This window comes from Rosa rugosa, chromosome 5 (genome assembly GCF_958449725.1).
Source record: "Rosa rugosa chromosome 5, drRosRugo1.1, whole genome shotgun sequence".
NCBI classification, from domain to species: domain Eukaryota; kingdom Viridiplantae; phylum Streptophyta; class Magnoliopsida; order Rosales; family Rosaceae; genus Rosa; species Rosa rugosa.
In genome coordinates this window covers 21,812,824-21,832,234 of record NC_084824.1, presented here as the reverse complement: position 1 = coordinate 21,832,234, position 19,411 = coordinate 21,812,824, and the positions used below count along the sequence as shown (strand labels likewise).

General features: G+C 37.5%; 2 protein-coding genes and 1 long non-coding RNA gene across 19 annotated transcripts; 2 read left to right on the top strand and 1 right to left on the bottom strand.

Annotated features, from left to right (window-relative positions):
* The first annotated feature begins 1,535 nt into the window (after positions 1–1,535).
* Positions 1,536–3,130, top strand: LOC133709789 (2-hydroxyisoflavanone dehydratase-like). Its single transcript, XM_062135663.1, has one exon. The coding sequence runs from the start codon at positions 1,711–1,713 to the stop codon at positions 2,938–2,940; it is 1,230 nt and encodes a 409-aa protein (XP_061991647.1). The 5' UTR covers positions 1,536–1,710; the 3' UTR covers positions 2,941–3,130.
* A 4,767-nt stretch (positions 3,131–7,897) lies between these two features.
* On the bottom strand, positions 7,898–13,636 carry LOC133710147 (uncharacterized). Of its 17 annotated transcripts, none has more exons than XR_009846531.1 (11): positions 13,063–13,635; positions 12,802–12,895; positions 11,346–12,687; positions 10,875–10,979; positions 10,588–10,784; positions 9,917–9,963; positions 9,598–9,814; positions 9,257–9,297; positions 9,003–9,051; positions 8,357–8,468; positions 7,898–8,190 (listed from the first exon to the last, which is right to left on the bottom strand). It is a non-coding gene; the product is annotated as an uncharacterized LOC133710147 (long non-coding RNA). The 17 variants fall into 17 exon arrangements; XR_009846542.1 differs by having other exon boundaries at positions 9,598–9,715; positions 9,917–10,784; positions 12,802–12,906; positions 13,063–13,147; positions 13,238–13,635; XR_009846536.1 differs by having other exon boundaries at positions 9,598–9,715; positions 9,917–10,784; positions 13,063–13,147; positions 13,238–13,635.
* Positions 13,637–17,012: 3,376 nt separating this feature from the next.
* Positions 17,013–18,229, top strand: LOC133712235 (2-hydroxyisoflavanone dehydratase-like). Its single transcript, XM_062138348.1, has one exon. The coding sequence runs from the start codon at positions 17,159–17,161 to the stop codon at positions 18,140–18,142; it is 984 nt and encodes a 327-aa protein (XP_061994332.1). The 5' UTR covers positions 17,013–17,158; the 3' UTR covers positions 18,143–18,229.
* Positions 18,230–19,411: the final 1,182 nt, after the last annotated feature.

Genomic DNA, 19,411 nt, shown 5'->3' with positions numbered 1-19,411 from the left:
TACTATATCATAATATTTAATTAATTTAATTTAGGAAAATTTCAAATCAGATTGTTTTGAATTTACTTTTGTATTAAATGATGAGTCATGTATAGAAATTATTATTTTTACTTAATTTTATTAGGTAAATTATAAAATTATATGGCAATATAAGGAAATTCTAGAAAAAGAAAAAATAATTTAATTGAATGTTATATTTGGGGAGGTAAGAAGAGTAATTTATTTTTATTTTTTTTTCATTTTTCTCACTTTGTCCTTATTTGTCTTTTCATATGACTTGACAATGTCTATTAATAATTGAAAAAAGTTGGAGGTCCAACTAGAACCACCCTATGGAATTACCCAATATGATATTTTATTGTATAAAACATACGAAATTTGAGACGAAGCAAAAAGTGAATCATGTTGTGGTTAGAGCATTCAACTTTGTAGAAGATAAATACAAATTGAATACATGTTGTGGCCTGTGGGAATCATGTTGTGGTTTTTTGTTGCATACAAATTGGATTGCAACAAAAAAAAAATCAAAATTTCATATTTTCTCTATGAAAGTATGAAGTAGAAAATTTATTGGTGGTAACATACAAATTTCACAGAAGTTTCAAAGAAATTTCGGACAAAATTTCGGTGTGAATTTTTAAATATATTTTGTGTGTGTAGATATTTCAGAAATTAAGAATTTCGTGGAAATGTACGGAAAATTTCGAGAAACTCCTGACGGAAATGATATAGCATATGAATTTCATTGCGGTACTTCAAAATTACGGAAATTTTGGCAGTTTCGGAGAAATTTGAAACCTTGTCTACGAATCTACGATTCTACAAAAGTACTACAAATGCTGATTTCTCCTCACCCAGATTCGTCTTAAGGGGATTTCTTCTCTTTCAGATTCCCTTTTAAAGGATTACTCCTCACTCAGATTCCCTTCAAGGGGATTAATTATTTCTCACCCAGATTCGCCTGAAGGGGATTACTCCTCACTCATATTCGCCTTGAATGGATTTCTCCTCACACAAATTTGTCTTTAAAGAATTATTTCTCACATAGATTCCCCTGAGGGGATTTCTCCTCACTTAGATTCGTCCTGAATGGATTTCTCCTCGCTTAGATTCGTCTTGAGGGGATTTCGCCTCACCCAAATTCGCCTCTAGAGGTTTTATCTCGAGGCTCCCAAAAAGGTTGCACTCCCTCTCTATTAGGTCATTTTCTGACTGGAAATTGTTCTTAAAATTTTACACCCCCACACAGTGTATGTTTCTCTATGAATAACTGAGTAATTTTTTTATTTTTATTTCTCTTGTTAGATTTTACAGATATTTCTTTATTTTATCGGGATATATCGTAAATATTTTATATATCGAGAATATTTAACAATATTAGAGAAATTTTGTAGAAACAGTGGAAGATGAGGTATTTTTCCTATATGATATATCAGTCCCTCTAAAAAATATATATATAAAAGATATAGCAGATATTTCAATCTTTGGTAAGTACCTTATTAGTTTACTCCCTCCTAATTTCACTCAATAGATAGAGTGGTACTGCGTTCAGCAAATGTCTCTTTCTAAGAGTTCCACAAGACCGTGTCACTCTGCAATATTTGTAATAGGTACCAAGTAGCCCCTGGCTAAAATTTTGAGACTTGGTTACCCAGTGTCGAGAATGACTCCTCTCTTTCTTGAAAAATCAGATCGAGAAAAGGGCAAAAAATGATGTCAAACGCTTCTTCCTTTCTAGGCATATCAACAAACACCATTCGTGCACCAATCCATTATCCTGTACTTCAAAAACTTCTCTCTATCTTCTCTAATGGCTTCCACTACCAAAGAAACCGCCTCAGATTTTCTTCCTCTTATCACAGTCTTCAAAGATCACAGAGTCATGGGCTCACCATATGTGACCCCATCTCTTCAAAACCCAGAAACAAATTTCTTCTCCAAACTCATCACCAATGCAGTCGCAGTGAGACCATCGATTCCGTTCCCAAGGAGATAGACACAGAGCTTCTCCCATTTCTCAGAATCTACAAAGACGGCTCTGTTGAACGACTCATGGGCTCCCCATATGTACCCCCAACACTTGATGACCCAGATTCAGGAGTGTCATCAAAAGACATCACAATTTCACAAAATCCTTTGATTTCTGCCAGACTCTTCCTCCCAAAACTCAATGAGCCTCACAAGAAAATACCCATATTGGTTTACTACCACGGTGGAGCTTTCTGCGTCGAATCCGCCTTCTCTTTTGATCACCACAGGTTTCTCAACAGCTTGGTGTCCCAAGCCAAAGTTGTTGCTGTGTCAGTCGAGTACAGAATGGCTCCTGAGCACTCTCTCCCCATTGCATATGACGATAGCTGGGCTGCACTGAATTGGGTTGCCTTGCATTTTGCTGATAATGGCATTACTGAAGAGCCCTGGTTGATCAATCACGGCGACCCGAATCGGTTATTTCTGGGTGGTGATAGTGCAGGAGCCAACATTGCTCATAACGTGGCAATGAGAGTTGGGAAAGAAGGATTGCCTAATGGTATAAACTTGTTGGGAGTCTTTCTTACACACCCTTTTTTTTGGGGCTCCAAGCCAATTGAGGGAGACGCTTGTGAAGAGCCTGAGAAGGATTTGGCTTGTTTGGTTTGGGACATGGCATACCCTTCAGCGCCTGGTGGGATTGATAATCCAGTGATCAATCCTGTTGCTCCAGAAGCACCAAGCTTGGCTGGACTTGGTTGTTCAAGGGTGCTTGTTAGTGTTTCTGAGAATGATGAGCTGAGGCATAGAGGTCTGGGTTACTATGAGGCAGTGAAAAGAAGTGGGTTTGAAGGTGAAGCAGAGTTGGTTGAAGTGGAAGGAGAGGATCATGCATTTCATATTTTGAAATTTGAGACTCGGAAAGCTAAGGAATTGACAAAAAAGTTGGCTGATTTCCTCCTCAAGTGAACTGCATCTTCTCTGTTCTCGTCGAGTTTTATGGCTGCTGAGAACTCAACTTGTGATTGGTTAATTTGCAGTGGGTTTCATCCCTTGCAGGGGTTTATCCAAAAGCCAATCCTTTGCATGTGGTTGTATACTTGTAATGTACTACTATGAGTCTATGATATTGAATTATTGAAACTAAAACTTTATTGAATTCTTGTTTGATACATATATTTGATGAAAGTGGAAGCCAGTAGATGAAGAATAAGCCGCTAACGCATATTTCTAGTGTGACCAATATTGGGGAGCGAAATGAAAGTTATAGATCTGCACCATATTCCGTTCTTTGTGGGTATGGTTTACATGAACAATACTAAAATGGCTCAGAAGCTGCTTGCAATTTTTAAGTAGAGTTCCTGGAGGGTGTAGATTGATGTTTTCCTTTTGAACAAGATTGGGACCAATGTAGTGTGTGTGTGTGTGTGTGTGTGTTGGAACCAACGTAACTCATGTATATTTCAACTACTAAGTGAAAGCACATCTACTACTGAATCAAGGGAATTAACTGACAAGTGGTTTGTAATTATCATCTCTATTCAGGTCCTTAAAGGCTTGAAGTTGTGTTTGAGTTTTACCAGTATTTGTTAAAAGGGGATAATTAGGCAGCGGAGTTTTACAAGACATCAATCAGATCTTTGAATTTAAACTCAGAGAACTATTGAACAACTCCCATAGTCCCATGATGAAAGAAAGAAGCACATAACAATATTTCTTCATGTCAGCAAAGAATATTAAACGAATTATTGAGAATTATATATACATACAGTACATTGACAACAATTTGCTGAAAAAAATATCCAGAGCATATGAGCGCTACCACTTCACTATCACAAGGTTTATGGAATCACAAATAATTAATACACATTATATGAAAAATTCTATAACATGTCAACATATGACATACATTCTATTACAACTTCTTACTGACTCACACAAGAACATAATATATATACTCTAATGAGGACCTCATTCATCTTAATGATGATTCTTTTAGTTACATGAGTTGTCGAAAGTGATAACATCACTCCTCAAAGTGGTAAATATTACATAAATTATGATATCTATGAGAAATTTTGACATACTTTAGTCTTTCTCCCAACGATATGGGTAGTAAGTACAACTGATCGACGAATGTTCTTTAGGGCCACTACAGTTGACTTGCTATTTCTTCTCTGCAAATCAGCCTTCTTACAGCTCTTCCGGCCACAATCTAATAATGAAATTGAAGTAACTGAGAAGTGAACTTCATGTGGAAATAATCAAGGCAGAATTTTCAGAGCTAAAGTTAAACTAAAATGCAACACCAGAATAAATGAATCATGACTGAATATAAAAAACTCTTCTTGAAACTTACTGTTTTTGTCGGCAATTTGTATTAGTATAATAATGAAAAAACACCTTCACCAAGATGTGCAGTGTTTACATTAAATTTTGTTTATATTCTCTGCCGATTACCAAAAGAAGGGGGAAAAAAAAGCAGGAATGATACAAATGATAGCAAGGAAAAATAAGAAATTAAAACTTCAGGAAAAAAAGCTAGTTAAAAGTTCCTTTTTTTTTTTTTTTGAGGTAGAAGAGGTCAAACTTCATTGAAAGGAGAAAACTCACATCAAGAAAGCTTCAGCTGTAAGGAAAGGAGGAGTAGAAAGAAAAAAACATTCTGCATGTTGTGCCATAAGATGTGCAACCTTATTGACATATAGCCTAGCATGAGTAATCCTCAAATTGGGATGGCTTTCTAAGATGGAACTCATATCATCATAAAGACGTCCCAGCAAAGATGTATTTATGTTGGATGACATAGCCGGTTGACGTTGCACTAGTTGAGAATCAGTTTCAATTATTGCCGGCAGTAACGCCTGCTCCACGGCAAAGTGCATATATAGCCATTTTGCACGCCTCCGCCTCAGCATGCTCAGGTGAAATCAGTTCCTGAAGTGGCCTGCCCCCACCCTGTAGCATCTCGTCCACAAAACAGCTTGGGATTATGCACTCTGTTGTCCTGCAGTCTTGTAGACGTTCTGATATGCACATCACAAGGCCAACAACTTTTATTCTCCCAGATGCGGCAATTCCTTGCTTTCCAAATTCCCCACAACATGTACACGAATTCTCCCAACTTTAACAAGGACAACTCTCTTACACATATAAACCATTCCACCAACTCACCGGTAACAGCTTGAGGCCCGCAACACACCTGAGACAATATCCCATCAGATTGAAGAACCTGCTTTGTGAAAGGGCAGTCCCGACAAATATGAAGAGTTGTTTCAACTGCAGTCTCACATAAAACACAAGTTTGGGACTCCAAAGGTACCCTCCAAAGATTGTTGTCTCGGAGGCTACCTTTGGAGTCCCAAAGTTAAAAGTTCCTTAGTATGATGTGGTTTATTGCATTAAGAAATTGAATACAAAAAAAAAAAATTAATCTTATACTGTAACTGCTGCTCTGATGGATCCCTTAAAACATAAATTTTATCAAAGATATATGTCTTTCTCAAATATCAACCCCAACAGTTTCCTTTTTGTCAAATTTTCAAAAATAGTTGGCTAAAATAACTTTGATGAAGATTTTTAAACAAAATACTAGAATTTCAGATAATATTGCCGGAGATGCGCATCAAAATATCTTTAACAGTAGCATTTGATTTATATGTATTTAGTAACCGGGGATCAGACTAGCCCAATGTGCACCAAGTATTCTTTGAAAACATACTTATGGCCTTACCGCTTTTCTTTCCTTTCCTATTCGTTTTGTTTCTTGTCGAGAAGTTCTTTTCTCTTTTCATTTTGAGAGACATTGGCTCTAACTTATGGAAAGGGCCTATATATAGAGAAAAGAAAGCCAAAGACAAAGTAGAACAAAAAGAGAAGAGATAGATGAAGTTTATGATACAAGGACTTTCATTGATGTGGCTTCAAGTAGTGTAAGTGCCTCAAGATTTGTAACTTCAGTTGAAAAGCCCCCAATGAAGTATGTCATCAGCAACCTCTGAATTTCACCTGGTTTCGATTGCCAGTGGCCTTGCATTTAGACCTCGGATTAGATTCCTGTTTCTTCTGTTACTAGCCCTTCTATGAAAAAATGCAGAGTTTCGATCACCATCCTTGAGCCAAACAGCTCTTGATCTTTGCCCCTAGTACTTTTCCTGCTGCTGAGTCAAGATTTGACTATGTTTGACATGTAGTAATCTTTGTTCTTCATATTGTTTGGGAAGAAGGGTAATTTCATGATGTCATTTAGTTTTTCTTGAATGACACGTAATTCAGCCTTCTGATTGTCGATCAAACTCAGATGAATGCCACTGCATGAGATTGTGCTGTGTTTTTTATCTTTGAAGCCAACTGATCGATGAAGCGCATTTCCTGTAGAAGGCGCAGCCCATGCTCTTTTTATAATCTACCCACAATTAGAGTTTTCATGCCAGTACGTACTCTTCAAATCGAAACTGTTTCTTAACCTTCTTGTACTGCAAATTTTCTGAACTCACTACAATTAGTAGAGAGCAGTGATCTGATTCAGTGGGAATTAGCGTGATGACTGCTATAAGGAAACATAGCTCTCCATTGTGTAGTCTGAAAGCCCCTATATATCAAGACGTTCTTTGGTAAACTTGTTGCTCTAGGTAAAGCGACTGCCTACAAACCCCATATCAATGAGGCCACAACCGGCCATGGTTCTTCTGAACGTGACCATTGACGCAGCACGCCTAGGTCCTCCAGACTTATCATTATTGGACATAACCTCGTTGAAATCTCCCGCTATAAGTCAAGATAAATAGCAGTTGTCAGATGCTAGGATTCTGATGAGTGACCAAGTTCGATGCCTTCCAACCACTGCAAGTGGCCTAGTGGTTCTTGCCTTGTTGGGTGTGCTCCCCAACCTAGGTTCGAACCCCGAAGCTGTCAAAGTGGCTAGGCACTGTGCTGCAATGCACAGTTGGAGCATTTCACATGCGCCAAAGGGGTTTATCTTGGGCCTAGGAAGCCTTTGGGTTCCCCTTGACAAAGTCAAAAAAAAAAAAGTTCGATGCCTTCCACCCCTTGCTGCAATGTCATAAATTCTGGTAAACCTCCATTTGCTATTGTCTTCTGGTTTGCCAACAATTACATCGATGTGGTTAGGAGAGTGAGACTTGAGAGCTGCATGAGTGTCGTCGTTCCATAGTAGTGCGCACTATGCCAAAAAGGCCTTCAGACGACAGAACTGTTCTGTCGTCTGAATGAACCAAAATATGTCGTCTAGTACGGTGTCGTGTCTTGGGGGTATCAGAAGACAGAACACTTCTGTCGTCTGAAAAATCAGACGACAGAACTTGGGGGTATCAGACGACAGAACACTTTTGTCGTCTGATTTTTCAGACGACAGAAACAAATAAAAATCTTGTGTCGTTTGATGAGTTTTGCATTTCAGGACCATTGCGATATGTATCTTTAAACGTAATCACACAACAGTTTTGTGTTGTATGAGAAACAAAACAACTACATTCTGATATAAATTCTATTGTGTGAAGCATATTTACAAGACATATTTCTGTCGTCTGAGGTTATTAACATGACAAATATTTGTGGTCTGAATATAAAAGGGACCACAAATTGTAAGTCTTATATATTATCTTTGGTTAAATCCAACCACACTTATTTGTTGTTGTGATACGCTTTAGCCAACATTTTTATCAAACTTTTGTTGTTGTTTTTCCATTCAGACTACAATTTTCTGTTGTACGAATGCCAAAAAGACAATACACTTCTAATTGATTTTTGTGTTGTTTGTGTGCAGTTGCAACCACACATTTTGGTGTGCTTTTGTTGTAGCTTGCAATTTGAGATAACACATATTAGTTGTCCCCTGTTACAATTGGTATGCATACATTTTGGAAACTAAAATTGCCCATTCATGAAAGTACGAAACCATAAAATCTACATCCAAAATCAGTCATTACAATTTCCATTAATCCACCATTGTCTCATGTACACAAACCTAATCATGAATATCAATTCAAAATGACCCATATCTACTAATCTGGACATGCAGACAAGTCCAAATGCTTAAAGAAGGAAGAATTTCTACTAGACACAAGTTAATAAAAGAACTAGCTAGCCATACTGCTGTACCAGTTTCACAATCTGATCATGAATGGAATCACCCGAATCATAGAAGTGGTCATCGAAGACGGAAGGTATTCCGGGGTGCGTGAGTATATATGCATAACCCTGCAGATAATATGCACATAGAATGAAGTTATATCCTTGTTTTGCTGGATCAGATATCATGCAACCAAGGACAAAGCAGTTTAGCAGAATAATAAACAAAATAGCAAAACATCAAGCCACATTACTCAAGTGTCCTTACCAAAGAAAAGAAAAGAAAAAAGCTTACCAAAGCATGATTAAATTTGTCTTTGCTATTGTGGGCATCCATGAAAATGATAGCCAGTAAATAAGGATCCATTTTCTTACAACAAGCCAGCACAAAGAGATGTCTTACAGCCCTTTGAAGCAAATCAGAGAATAGATTAGAGAACATATTAGCTTGCAAGAAAACAACAAAAACCTTCAAACGACGAGCCCAATTAGAGCAAGAACATAGCAAGAAACAAGATGATACCTCATGACTAACAAACTAACTAGAAGCAAAATCTTGACATCGATTATATTTCAAACAAACATCTTTCATGGCTTTACGTGTTCCCTTATAAGAAAAGAATAAAATAAAAAATTTAAAAGCTTTCAAACACCATAGTAAGAATGCTAAAATAAAGCAACAAGTGCATATTGACCGAGAGTTGACTCTACTAGATCTGCTTTATTCCCAGCTAGTGCTATGACCATATTTGGATTGCCTTGTCATAAGAGAATGATCCAAGTAGATAGAATTAGCTATATTGAAAGACGCAAACTCGCATAGAAAGTTAGTATACAGAGTACAACACCTAAACAAAACTGAAATTAAAGTTATAGCCTAAAATTGTTTAAAGCAGCCAAGGACTGAGTGAGTTTAGACAGCAAGAAAGTGCGAGCAATACCTTGTGATTTCAGTTCTAGCACCCATTTTTTTGCTCGCTCAAATGAGGCCTACAAGAGAAAAAATAAAGTTGAATTTCTGTTTAAGGCATAATCAAGTAGCAGAACTTAGAGCTTTCCTGGCACTATCCCTATATTCAACATATGAAACGGAAAAGAAAATTTCAAATGATACTTAGTTACACAGAAACACATTGTCAGCTCGGGAAGACTAAAATACTTTCATTGTTTTAACTTTTATTTTTCAGAACTAGACCTCTTCGCAAAACGCAGCAAGGCTGACATGCATTCCTTCACCTGCCACAGAATAAAATTGCCAGAGCTCAGTACTTTCAGTCCTGAAGCCATTGTATGGTATTATAATGTGAGGTTAGTGTTTTTGATAATCTCACAAAATTCTTGTTTTGTGAGATTATCAAAAACACAAAATTTTAATCCTTAAATTAGATACAAATTCTTGTTTTCAATTGAGAACATGTGTTTCTTGCTTTCCAAAAACTATTCAAGGTTTAGTTTAATTGAAAGAAGAGATTTATAGTGTATCAGATGGATAACTTGAAGAAGAAAAAGCTAAGGATAATGATTGATGATGCTAACCCAATCTTTGTCCGGATTGATGTCGATTGCAAATCTCAAACAGTGGAGAAACTCTCTGCTGTTGGTCGGATCCTCCTCCTCCTCCTCCTCCTCCTCCTCCTCCTCCTTCCCCCGTTCTCTGGAAACAAAGAATAATTATCATTAAAGGACAATTATCGAGAGGACCTTCTCTGCATAAAGCTAGACCACTCCCCGCTGAACCAAGGTTCACAAACATCTGTGTAGTTACCAGAAGACGATTATAATCTAATGCATTGTTCACTCTTCAAATAAAATATTTAAAAAAAAAGGTACAGAATACTAAATAAGTTCACCACACCTTTCCAATCAATGTTATGAAAAGTAGGACACCATGAATTCCGACCCCTGAAAACAACCAAAATAAATCCCTGGTAATTAAATAATAATAAAGTTACAAGCCTGAAGGACAAACACAGTCAGTGGTAAAAATTCTGATACAGAAAATACCATTTATAGATGCATCCAGTACTAGTTAAATTCATTATAAACAATACAATTTTGGTTAACCATATAATTCATTTCTAACAGCAAACAAAAGCTTTATCTACTGCATTACAAGTTAAAACTAAAAGGCTGCTCATTCATCTTACTGTTTTTACATTGATACTAAATCTTGTTTCACTAACCAACTCTAACCCTTTCTAACATCAAACAAAACTTCTATTCCCTGTGTTACGATGCAAAAACTCAAACTCTGAATGGTCAACAAAATTCATCATATCATAAGTAATAATTCTTGTTTCAGAAAACCCTAACCAACTCTAAACCTTGCACTCAAAAAAAAAAAAAAAAATTTAATGACCACATTGCAATGCTACAACTAGTCCCACCTAACGAGAGAGAATGCTTAAAAAACTTATAAGACAAGAGTTAAGGTAAATAAATCAAGAGACACCTACTGCAGAAAAGCCAAAAAAAAAAAAAAAACCAATAAAGAGAGGAAGCTATAAGGAAATATGTAATACTCACCTTACCGATCCCAAATATGTTGCAAATCCCCCCTTCTTGATTCCCAATCTTGATGATCTCTTATATATGTGCATTATTTTAAAAGAAATAAGTAAACAAACCTTGCTGGGAAGGGATCAGCTGGAGTACCTATCTCTGTTTGCATAGAGTTGCTCCTCCGGCCAGTTGCATCACTTACAAAATGATTGTAGATGTCCCTGCAAATACAACATATATAGGGAGTAACTAGATTGATAGAGCTGAGAAGGTTGGTATGTAAGAAAGTGGGAGGTGTCACATAGCTTTACCCTTGTTCAATGCCTATATCCTTATTGACATACACCCGTAGGCACCTCTTATTCCTGGTGCGTCACATAGCTTCAAGGGTCCATGTAACCACCTCTCTCAGTTAACTAATAAAAAGAAGTTTGGTCAATGATGGATAATATTGGATATGCAAAAATAAGGATATATAAGTTTTAATTTCTTTAGAGATGCTTCAGAAAAGAAGAAAAAAAAGTGGCTTTACAAGGGACTGACTAGAGTTATATGATTTGCTCAGCAATAATGACTAGTTTGCATCTGGATGGGTATACTTAATATGACTACTGTAAATTATAACTTGAGAAACTATAAAGAAAGTGGGAGGTGTCACATAGCAGTATTTATCATTATAACTTCGACTTACAGCACCGCAACAAACAAACATTTTCTTATAATATCAATGTAAATGGGTCATGTTACATAGGTAACCAAAATAGAAGACATTGATGTTGTACCTCTTTAACAAGTGCAACCGGGCAAAGATCATCGAACTTGTCAAACTTCAAGTAGTTGGAGTCAAAGTATATGTAGCTAGCATTCTTTAAGTAACTACAGGAGCTGCTTGCTCATGAAGCATCAAGACTGCAAATTAGGGTACCGAAAATGGAGAAAATGGGAGTAAACTATCCCTTATTCATATATTTTTTGTACACAATTAATATCTTTTAGGGGATGGTGTAAATCAGTCACTGACTATATCCTTATTTACATCTCTTTCATTATGTCCTACAACATCAGACTATCTAAAACCTTGTTACTTACACTCTCAAGACATTCTCATCTCATCTCATTCTAGACTTTATTACTCAAACACAAGACACAAGAAAACACAATTCTACTAGTACTGAAAGTGCTCAAAATATTATGCTTACTAGTAAGTGAACACATGATACCAATTTCAAGGAGTGGCATTCAAACACAAACGGTCAAAAACTTTGAAACCCATATCAAAACCACACTCTCAACGCATCCACTTATTGGCTATATATGGTTAACCACCTATTGCTAAATTCCAATGTCAAAAAATTTTCTAGCAAATTCCTAGAAATCAAAACAAAGAACTTAGCAAAGCAAACATGAAAAATGACCTTTACCTAATGTAGAAGGAGGAGGAGGAAGAGGATGCCTAAGTTGGGTTGTTGATGGAAATGCTGAAGATGGAGAAAGAAAATGCCTTACCAAGATCTGCTGAAGATGGAGAAAGAAAGTGCCTCAACAAGAAATTTCTCCTTCAGCAGATCAAGAAAATGCCTTAGCAAGAAATTTCTCCTTACCAAGATCTGCTGAAGATGGAGAAAGAAAATGCCTTACCAAGAAATTTCTCCTTACCAAGATCTACTGAAGATGGACAAAGAAACTGCCTGAGTTGAGTTGGGTTGAAGATGGCAGATTATTAAAGACATTTCTCCTTACCAAGATCTACTTCCGGTGGTTTTGAATTTGGCGATTAGGCTAACAGCAACCTCCCAATTTCAGTAAAACAAAAACCAAAAACAAAATCATTTTGATGCCACCACCAATAGGAAATCCCATTGAAAACAAAAGCACACTCAAAAATCAAAGCCCAACACAATTGTGAATACTCTACTTCATATCATATGAATAATCCTAGAAAATTAAAGAACATATTAAGAGGGTTAAAGGCTTTATCTTTATCAGTTAACTAATAACATGAATAGAAACACCATTGATTACTGAACTGTAAGCTTGGTCTTGATCGATCTAGAGTTGTCGACGAAGAGTTTGAGGTGGTCTTCATAGCTAAATCGATCATCTTGCTACTGAAATTCCCTCTCCCTGTACAAACCAAAAACACATAAGCTCAATGATATATACCAAAGCAAAGAAACTCTACCTTGAAGACTAAGAAAGTTTACATTCAAAACGATAATGCTGATGCGCAAATAATACCTATGTACAAAAATATTAAATGTTCTTCTATAACCAGACTGCTCCCACTAAACACAAAAATTCTCTTGAATCTGGATTGCCTCTAGAACGCCTCCTGCAGTCATCCTCAGAGTGAGGGACCACAAAATCAAAGTCAGAAACAAACCCCAAAATCAAAATCAGAATGAAACCCCAAAATCAAAATCAGACAAAAAAACCCCAATTTGGTTTTACCCATTACCCACAAAAGATAGAAAAATTGAGAAGGAGAGAATGGATTACCCATTCGTGTAGTAGCCGGAGCAGTTCCATCCTCTGAGACCATGACAGAATAATTTTGATTTGATTTAGCAAGCCCCAATGTCCACTCTCAGATTAAACACAAACGAAAACACCAGATTTCTTAAATTTTGCCAAATAATCAAAACCCTAATCTAAAATCTCGAATTTAACTCACCAGCTATGGATGTCAAAGTAAACTGAATGAATCTAAGCAAGATTGGATTGTCGAAGTGGCTAATTGAGTACCCGTGAAATCCCCAAATCGAGAAGCCCACAAATGGAAGAACCTAAATAGCGAAGAAGCCTAATTTTTCTAGAGTGCTCTACTGGTTGCTGGAGAGCTCCATAATCCGGACGCGAAAGATGAAATAGAGACCAAGAAGAAGAAGGAGAGGTTAAGAAGAAGAATCGAGAGAGTGAGAATCGAGATCTGAGAGAGCTGATGAGAAGGATAATTGTGAGGGATAGAGGTCAAAAAGCACAAGTCGCGGGTTCCAGGTCGGGTTGAGAGAGCAGAGTGAGAAGGAGAGAAAATGACTTAATTATTGCGAGGGATAGGGGTCAAAAAGCACAAGCCAAAATAACTCAAATTTTTTTAAAACAACCTCCACAATTAGACAACATTTAAATGTTGTCCAAATGTCAATTTCTAGTTAACTAGGCTTGGCTATTTGAGAGGGAAAAGCTCATCAACTTTTGGATATCCCTCCAAATTTGAGATAGGAAATCAACACCTTCTACAACTACACAAATGTGTTGTCTGAATGCTCACCATTTATCCAAATTTGAGATAAGAAATCACCACCTTCTACAACTACACAAATGTGTCGTCTGAATACTCACCACTTATCCAAATTTGAGATAGGAAATCACCACCTTCTACAACTACACAAATGTGTCGTCTGAATACTCACCACTTATCCAAATTTGAGATAGGAAATCACCACATTCTACAACTACACAAATGTGTCGTCTGAATGCTCACCATTTTTCCAAATTAAACCAGTATGGTTTTAGTGTATATTCAGACAACAGAAACAAAAATTATGTCGTCTGAAAAACTCAGACGACATAAAACAAAACTTATGTCGTCTGAAGTGTGTCGTCTGAAGGCCTTTTTGGCATAGTGGCGACCCCTTGCGAAAACCTTCCTTGTAGGAAGCAGATGTTATCTTTATAACCTAACCGCTTAGTGAGAGCGTTGATAAGGTCTTTTTGTGCTAGGGTTTTAGAAAGAAAGATGATGCTAGCTAGCCTTGCTAGGTTTGCGAGCTTAAACAATGTCTATGAGGGCTCTTTATGTTTCAAAATTTACAATCCCACGACAATTCCATACCTAGATGTTACCCTGACCTGTTACATCGCCGGAGAATGGAGGTTGCAGATCAAAGCTTGATGGTGTCACAAGGAGGGAGCTAGGCGGCGCTTAGAGTTTTAATTTCTTTCAAATTAGCTAAAGAAATAGTATGCTACAATTGGTGAACTCTTGTTGAAGTAAAGATGCTATGATTTTGAATCATGTGGCTGTGATGTTCGGAAATAATGTTATTGGCTTAGTACTTGAGTCATTTACTGAGCGTGCTTTTTGCTCATTCCTCGTTCTTTGTGTTTGCAGGTTCTTTTAGTTTCGGTTTCAGAAGAGTTCAGGTTGTGGGCAGTGGAGAGTAGTATTTTCTCATTTTGGTCGGCTCTTGTAAAAAAAAAGCATTTTTGTTTGTAAGTAGCACTTGGAATCCTTTTGGGATCTAATTGCTAAATTAGTTTTGCTGTGTACATGTTCTTTACCTTTTTAATTACAGCAAATTTTCTTCCTGTTTGGCTCCAGTTTTTCTTGAGCTGGTCAACAGTCTCTTTTCTTGCGTGGGCGTGCCAGCACCGTTCGGGTGCGGTCGTTGGGGGTGTCCCTTGACCTGACTTCTTTTGAGCGACTGTAGACGAGGAGAGCACCAACCTCGTCGCGGGATTCTTTATGCCTCGTGGTGAGGACTTTTGTTGAGTTTCTTCTTGTTCACACAATCGATACTCGACGTCGTAGATCGAGCAGAGCGAAAATCACTGGGAAGTGGGGAGAACTTGCTAAAGCGTGACTTTAGCTTGGCTGGGTTGCTAGGGCGTTACCCTTGCTTGGCTGGTTCTGTAACCGTTGTGGTCGCGGCACTACCGTCGGCTCCCGAGGAGACTAGGACCGAAGCACTTTGACAGAGGATTTGGTGGCACTGAAAGTCGGCTTCCGAGAAGACTAGGACTAGTAGTGTGATCACCGATAAGAGAAAGAGAAGGAGAGGAGTTGCTCTTAGAGAGGTTTGCTCTAGAGAGAACTTAGATCATCTTAGAGATGTTTTGATGTGTGAATGAGTGAATTGTTCTATGTTGTAGCCTCTATTTATAGGCTACCAAGCAACACTATTTGGCATTTAAACAAATCATAATGGAGCACTTATGAGTTTATGGAGCACTTATGAGTTTATGGAATTGTTAGGTTCAAGCACTTAAACACTAATGGAATGTTAGGTTTAAGTCATTTTCTGCTCCCTTATCCCTCAATTTTTATCTCCACTAAGAACTCAGATTCAACCTTCGATTTCTTCATATGAAATGATCCACCATGAATGTAGATTATTGTGGTAAAATTTCAGAATTTATTTCCATGTGGTTGGGCCAGAAATGCTGCTGGACCTCTTACAGGTCCAGTTTCCAAGTTTTGCTTCTGCAGAAAATTGGACTGTTTGTTTGAAGGTTTTCCACTCCGAACGAGCTTTGGAACTCTTCATAAGAAATGATCAATGGGATGTCTAGAATTAATCTGGAAAGTTTCAACTCATTTGGAGTTCGGATGGTTAGTCCGCCATCCCTCATTTCTTGTCTAGCTCGCTTTCTCCTAGCCGAAGTAGGAAAATGTGCTAAAGTTGATTTTTCATTTCCATGTTTGGTAGACCTTATTTAGCCTCTTAATAATATATTTTTGAACTTATCAAAAATATATATGTGAGCCACTGATATTGGCTCAATTTCTCCAAGACACGCTTTGTCAAACCAAAATGCTCATTTTGGGTCCAAACACTTCCTACTTTCATTCGTATTTAAATTTTAAATTCAACTGGCAAAAATGTTTTGGTTTAAATTTTGGGCCCGGTCATTACAAAAGAAGTGAACTATTGATGAGAAGCAAGTCAAGCAACGTGTGAGTGTGATAGTGTGTTAATTAATGCTAGTTAAAGGTTTGCTAGTATTTACTGTGGGTTTCCTTTCGTGAGACGTCTTACAAACTCTTGTTGAAGTAAAGAAGTAAATTATTATTGAGAAGAAACGTGTGATAGTGTTTTAATGCTATTTAGAGGTTTGCATGAATTGATTGTGGTTTCCTTTGTTAGAATTTCTTACGAACTCTTGTTAGAGTGAAGAAGTAAAATATTTAGCGGTGCCCATAGGCTTTAGACAGGTCAACTTTCCAAGCAATGTAACCTATCTTTCCTTTTGATCTTCTGTATCTGATGAGAAGAAACGTGTGACAGTGTGTTAATACTATTTTGATGTGTGCTAGGTTGCTAGCATTTACTATAGGTTCTCTTTTGTGAAAATATCTTCCGAACTCTTGTTGAAGTGTGGTATTAAATTATTGATGAGAAAAAATGAGTGATGGTGTGTTAATGCTATTTGGAGATTTTTTGGCATATTGTGGGTTCCTTTGGCGAGAATTTCTTAATTTCAAAAACATAGACGTCATTTCTGTTTGAGAAAACTAACAAACAAAGCACATTAATGCAATATCAGCTGAAACGCAATTTTGCTATAAGCACCAAGTCTAATACAATCTTCAAATAATGAGAACCAGCCACCATGAAATTAGGTTGAGGGCCCAGTGCCAGCTTTGGATGACAAATTACTTACTTGGAAACAGAAGACGTCAGGCGGCTACTCTCGGCATGGTTGACAACTTGCCGTTGCTACCCTTGCATTACTGTCAAACATGGCTCCTCCTCCATCTCAACCTTCCTTTGTTTTATAATATTTATATATACTAGCCACCACTATATATATATATATCAAAGCCATCGATCTCCCTACACCTCTATGCACACACTTGACTACTTCTGCAATGGCTTCCACCCCCAAAAAAATAGCCTCCGAGTTCCTTCCTTTCATCAGAGTCTACAAAGATGGCACAGTCGAACGCCTCATGGGCTCTCCTTATGTGCCTCCATCTGCTCGTGACCCCGAAACCGGTGTTTCCTCCAAAGACATTATCATCTCAGACAACCCCAAAATCTCTGCTCGCCTTTTTCTCCCTCAAACCCTAGACCAAAATGTCCAAAACCAAAAGCTTCCGGTTTTGGTCTACTTCCACGGCGGTGGTTTTTGCTTTGAATCCGCCTTCTCGTCTGATCACCACCGCTTCCTCAACCGCCTGGTCTCGAAAGCCCAAGTCGTTGCTGTTTCAGTCGAGTACAGACTCGCCCCGGAAGTCCCAATTCCCATTTGTTACCAAGACTGCTGGGATGCTCTTCAATGGGTTGCTTCGCATACCGAAAATGAAGATGTGGGTGCTGCTAACAAAGAGCCATGGTTACTCAACTACGGTGATTTCGGTAAAGTTTACATTGGTGGTGACAGTGCAGGTGGTAACATTGTACATAACATAGCAATGAAGGCAGGGACTGTGAGCTCGAGTGTGAAACTAGTTGGGGCATTTATGTCCCACGCTTATTTTTTGAGTTCCAAGCCACTGGGGTCGGAGCCGAAAGGTGAGGACTTCAAGAACTATGTGCCTTACATGGTTTGGGGGTTTCTGAATCCGTCGACTCCGGGAGGGATTGACAGTCCGATGGTGAACCCGGCGGGTCCGGGCGCTCCAAGTCTGGCTGGGCTTGGGTGTTCTAAGCTGCTTGTGTGTGTTTCTAGCAAGGATGAGCTGAGGGATCGAGGTGTTTGGTATTATGATTTGGTGAAGGGAAGTGGGTTTAAAGGAGAAGTTGAGTTGTTTGAAGTGGAAGGAGAGGAACACGCTTTTCATATATTGAGCGAGGCCGAGACTCAGAATGTTAAGAAAATGATCAACAGATTAGCTTCTTTTCTCGTGTAGCAGATCTTGTGATCATGTGCGCAGTTGTTGGATGGAGTATAATTATTTCTTTCACTTGAATAAATTATCATGGATATTAGTCGCTTACATTCGTTTATTGATTCTTCTGTTTTTCCCTCTCTGAAGTTGGACTCATTAATTGGTTCTTCAAATTTGAGCCAAGACAATCGTTTTCGATTTTAGGGTTTATCCCTTTCAATCTAACACTCATAATAAAGTCTACTCCTTGCCAATCAGGACATGCATCTGTAAAAATATAGAACAATATTGTTAAGAACAATGATCGAACAAGAGGTCGGTCGATGATGTTAATTTGTTAAGGGGGCCTCCACTGTCATAATTAAAGCCGCAACTATATAAATATAAATATAAATATATATATATATATATATATATATATATATATATATATATATATATATGTATGTATTATATATATGTGGTTGTCCACTGTAAATACTCATTAGTTATGTCCTTATGATGTAAACAATACTCCTATATAAAGGGGTTTAATGAGAATGAAACATACTCTTCTACGTAGGAGGAGGTACATTTTGTTTCTCTATTCTATCTCTCTCTCATCCTCTAGTTTACAACACGTTATCAGCACGCATTTGCTCTTATTTTTTTTCTTCTTCTTCTTCTTTGAACTCCATGATGATCTGCATGTCTTATGGTGCAACATAGTTGCTTATGACCAAGGCTAATGATCTATGAGTTTTTCTTCTTTCTCTCCTAGATGAACATCAATTATTTTTATGCGATCATGTAATTTTTACATATTTGATATATAATTGTTGAAAGTTTATATTTCATATACGACATTGAGAACTACATGTTCCAATAGTCAAGACTCGAGTCCGCTGACCGAGTAGTCTTAGACCTATGGCTCTACAGACATCACACGAATGTTTTTCTCGTGTTTTCCTTATGGGATCCATTGTTCATATTTATGAACACTTCGAAACCTTTGTTTCGTATATGATTTTTCTATCATTTTTCATAGAACATATTGTTCTAATAATTATGGATCTTGATATATCTCGTCTTTTCTCTTTGTAGAAAGATGATGCATCTAACAAAATTGGACTTTGATTCTCTTAAAATTTCTGGCAAGAACTATTTGATGCTGAAATTCACCTTATGGCTAAAAACCTTGGAAATGCCATCAAAATTGACAATAAGTCATCAGTACAAAATCGCTCTAAGACTATGATTTTCTTACGTCATCATCTTGACAAGAGTTTAAAAGATGAGTACCTTACGATG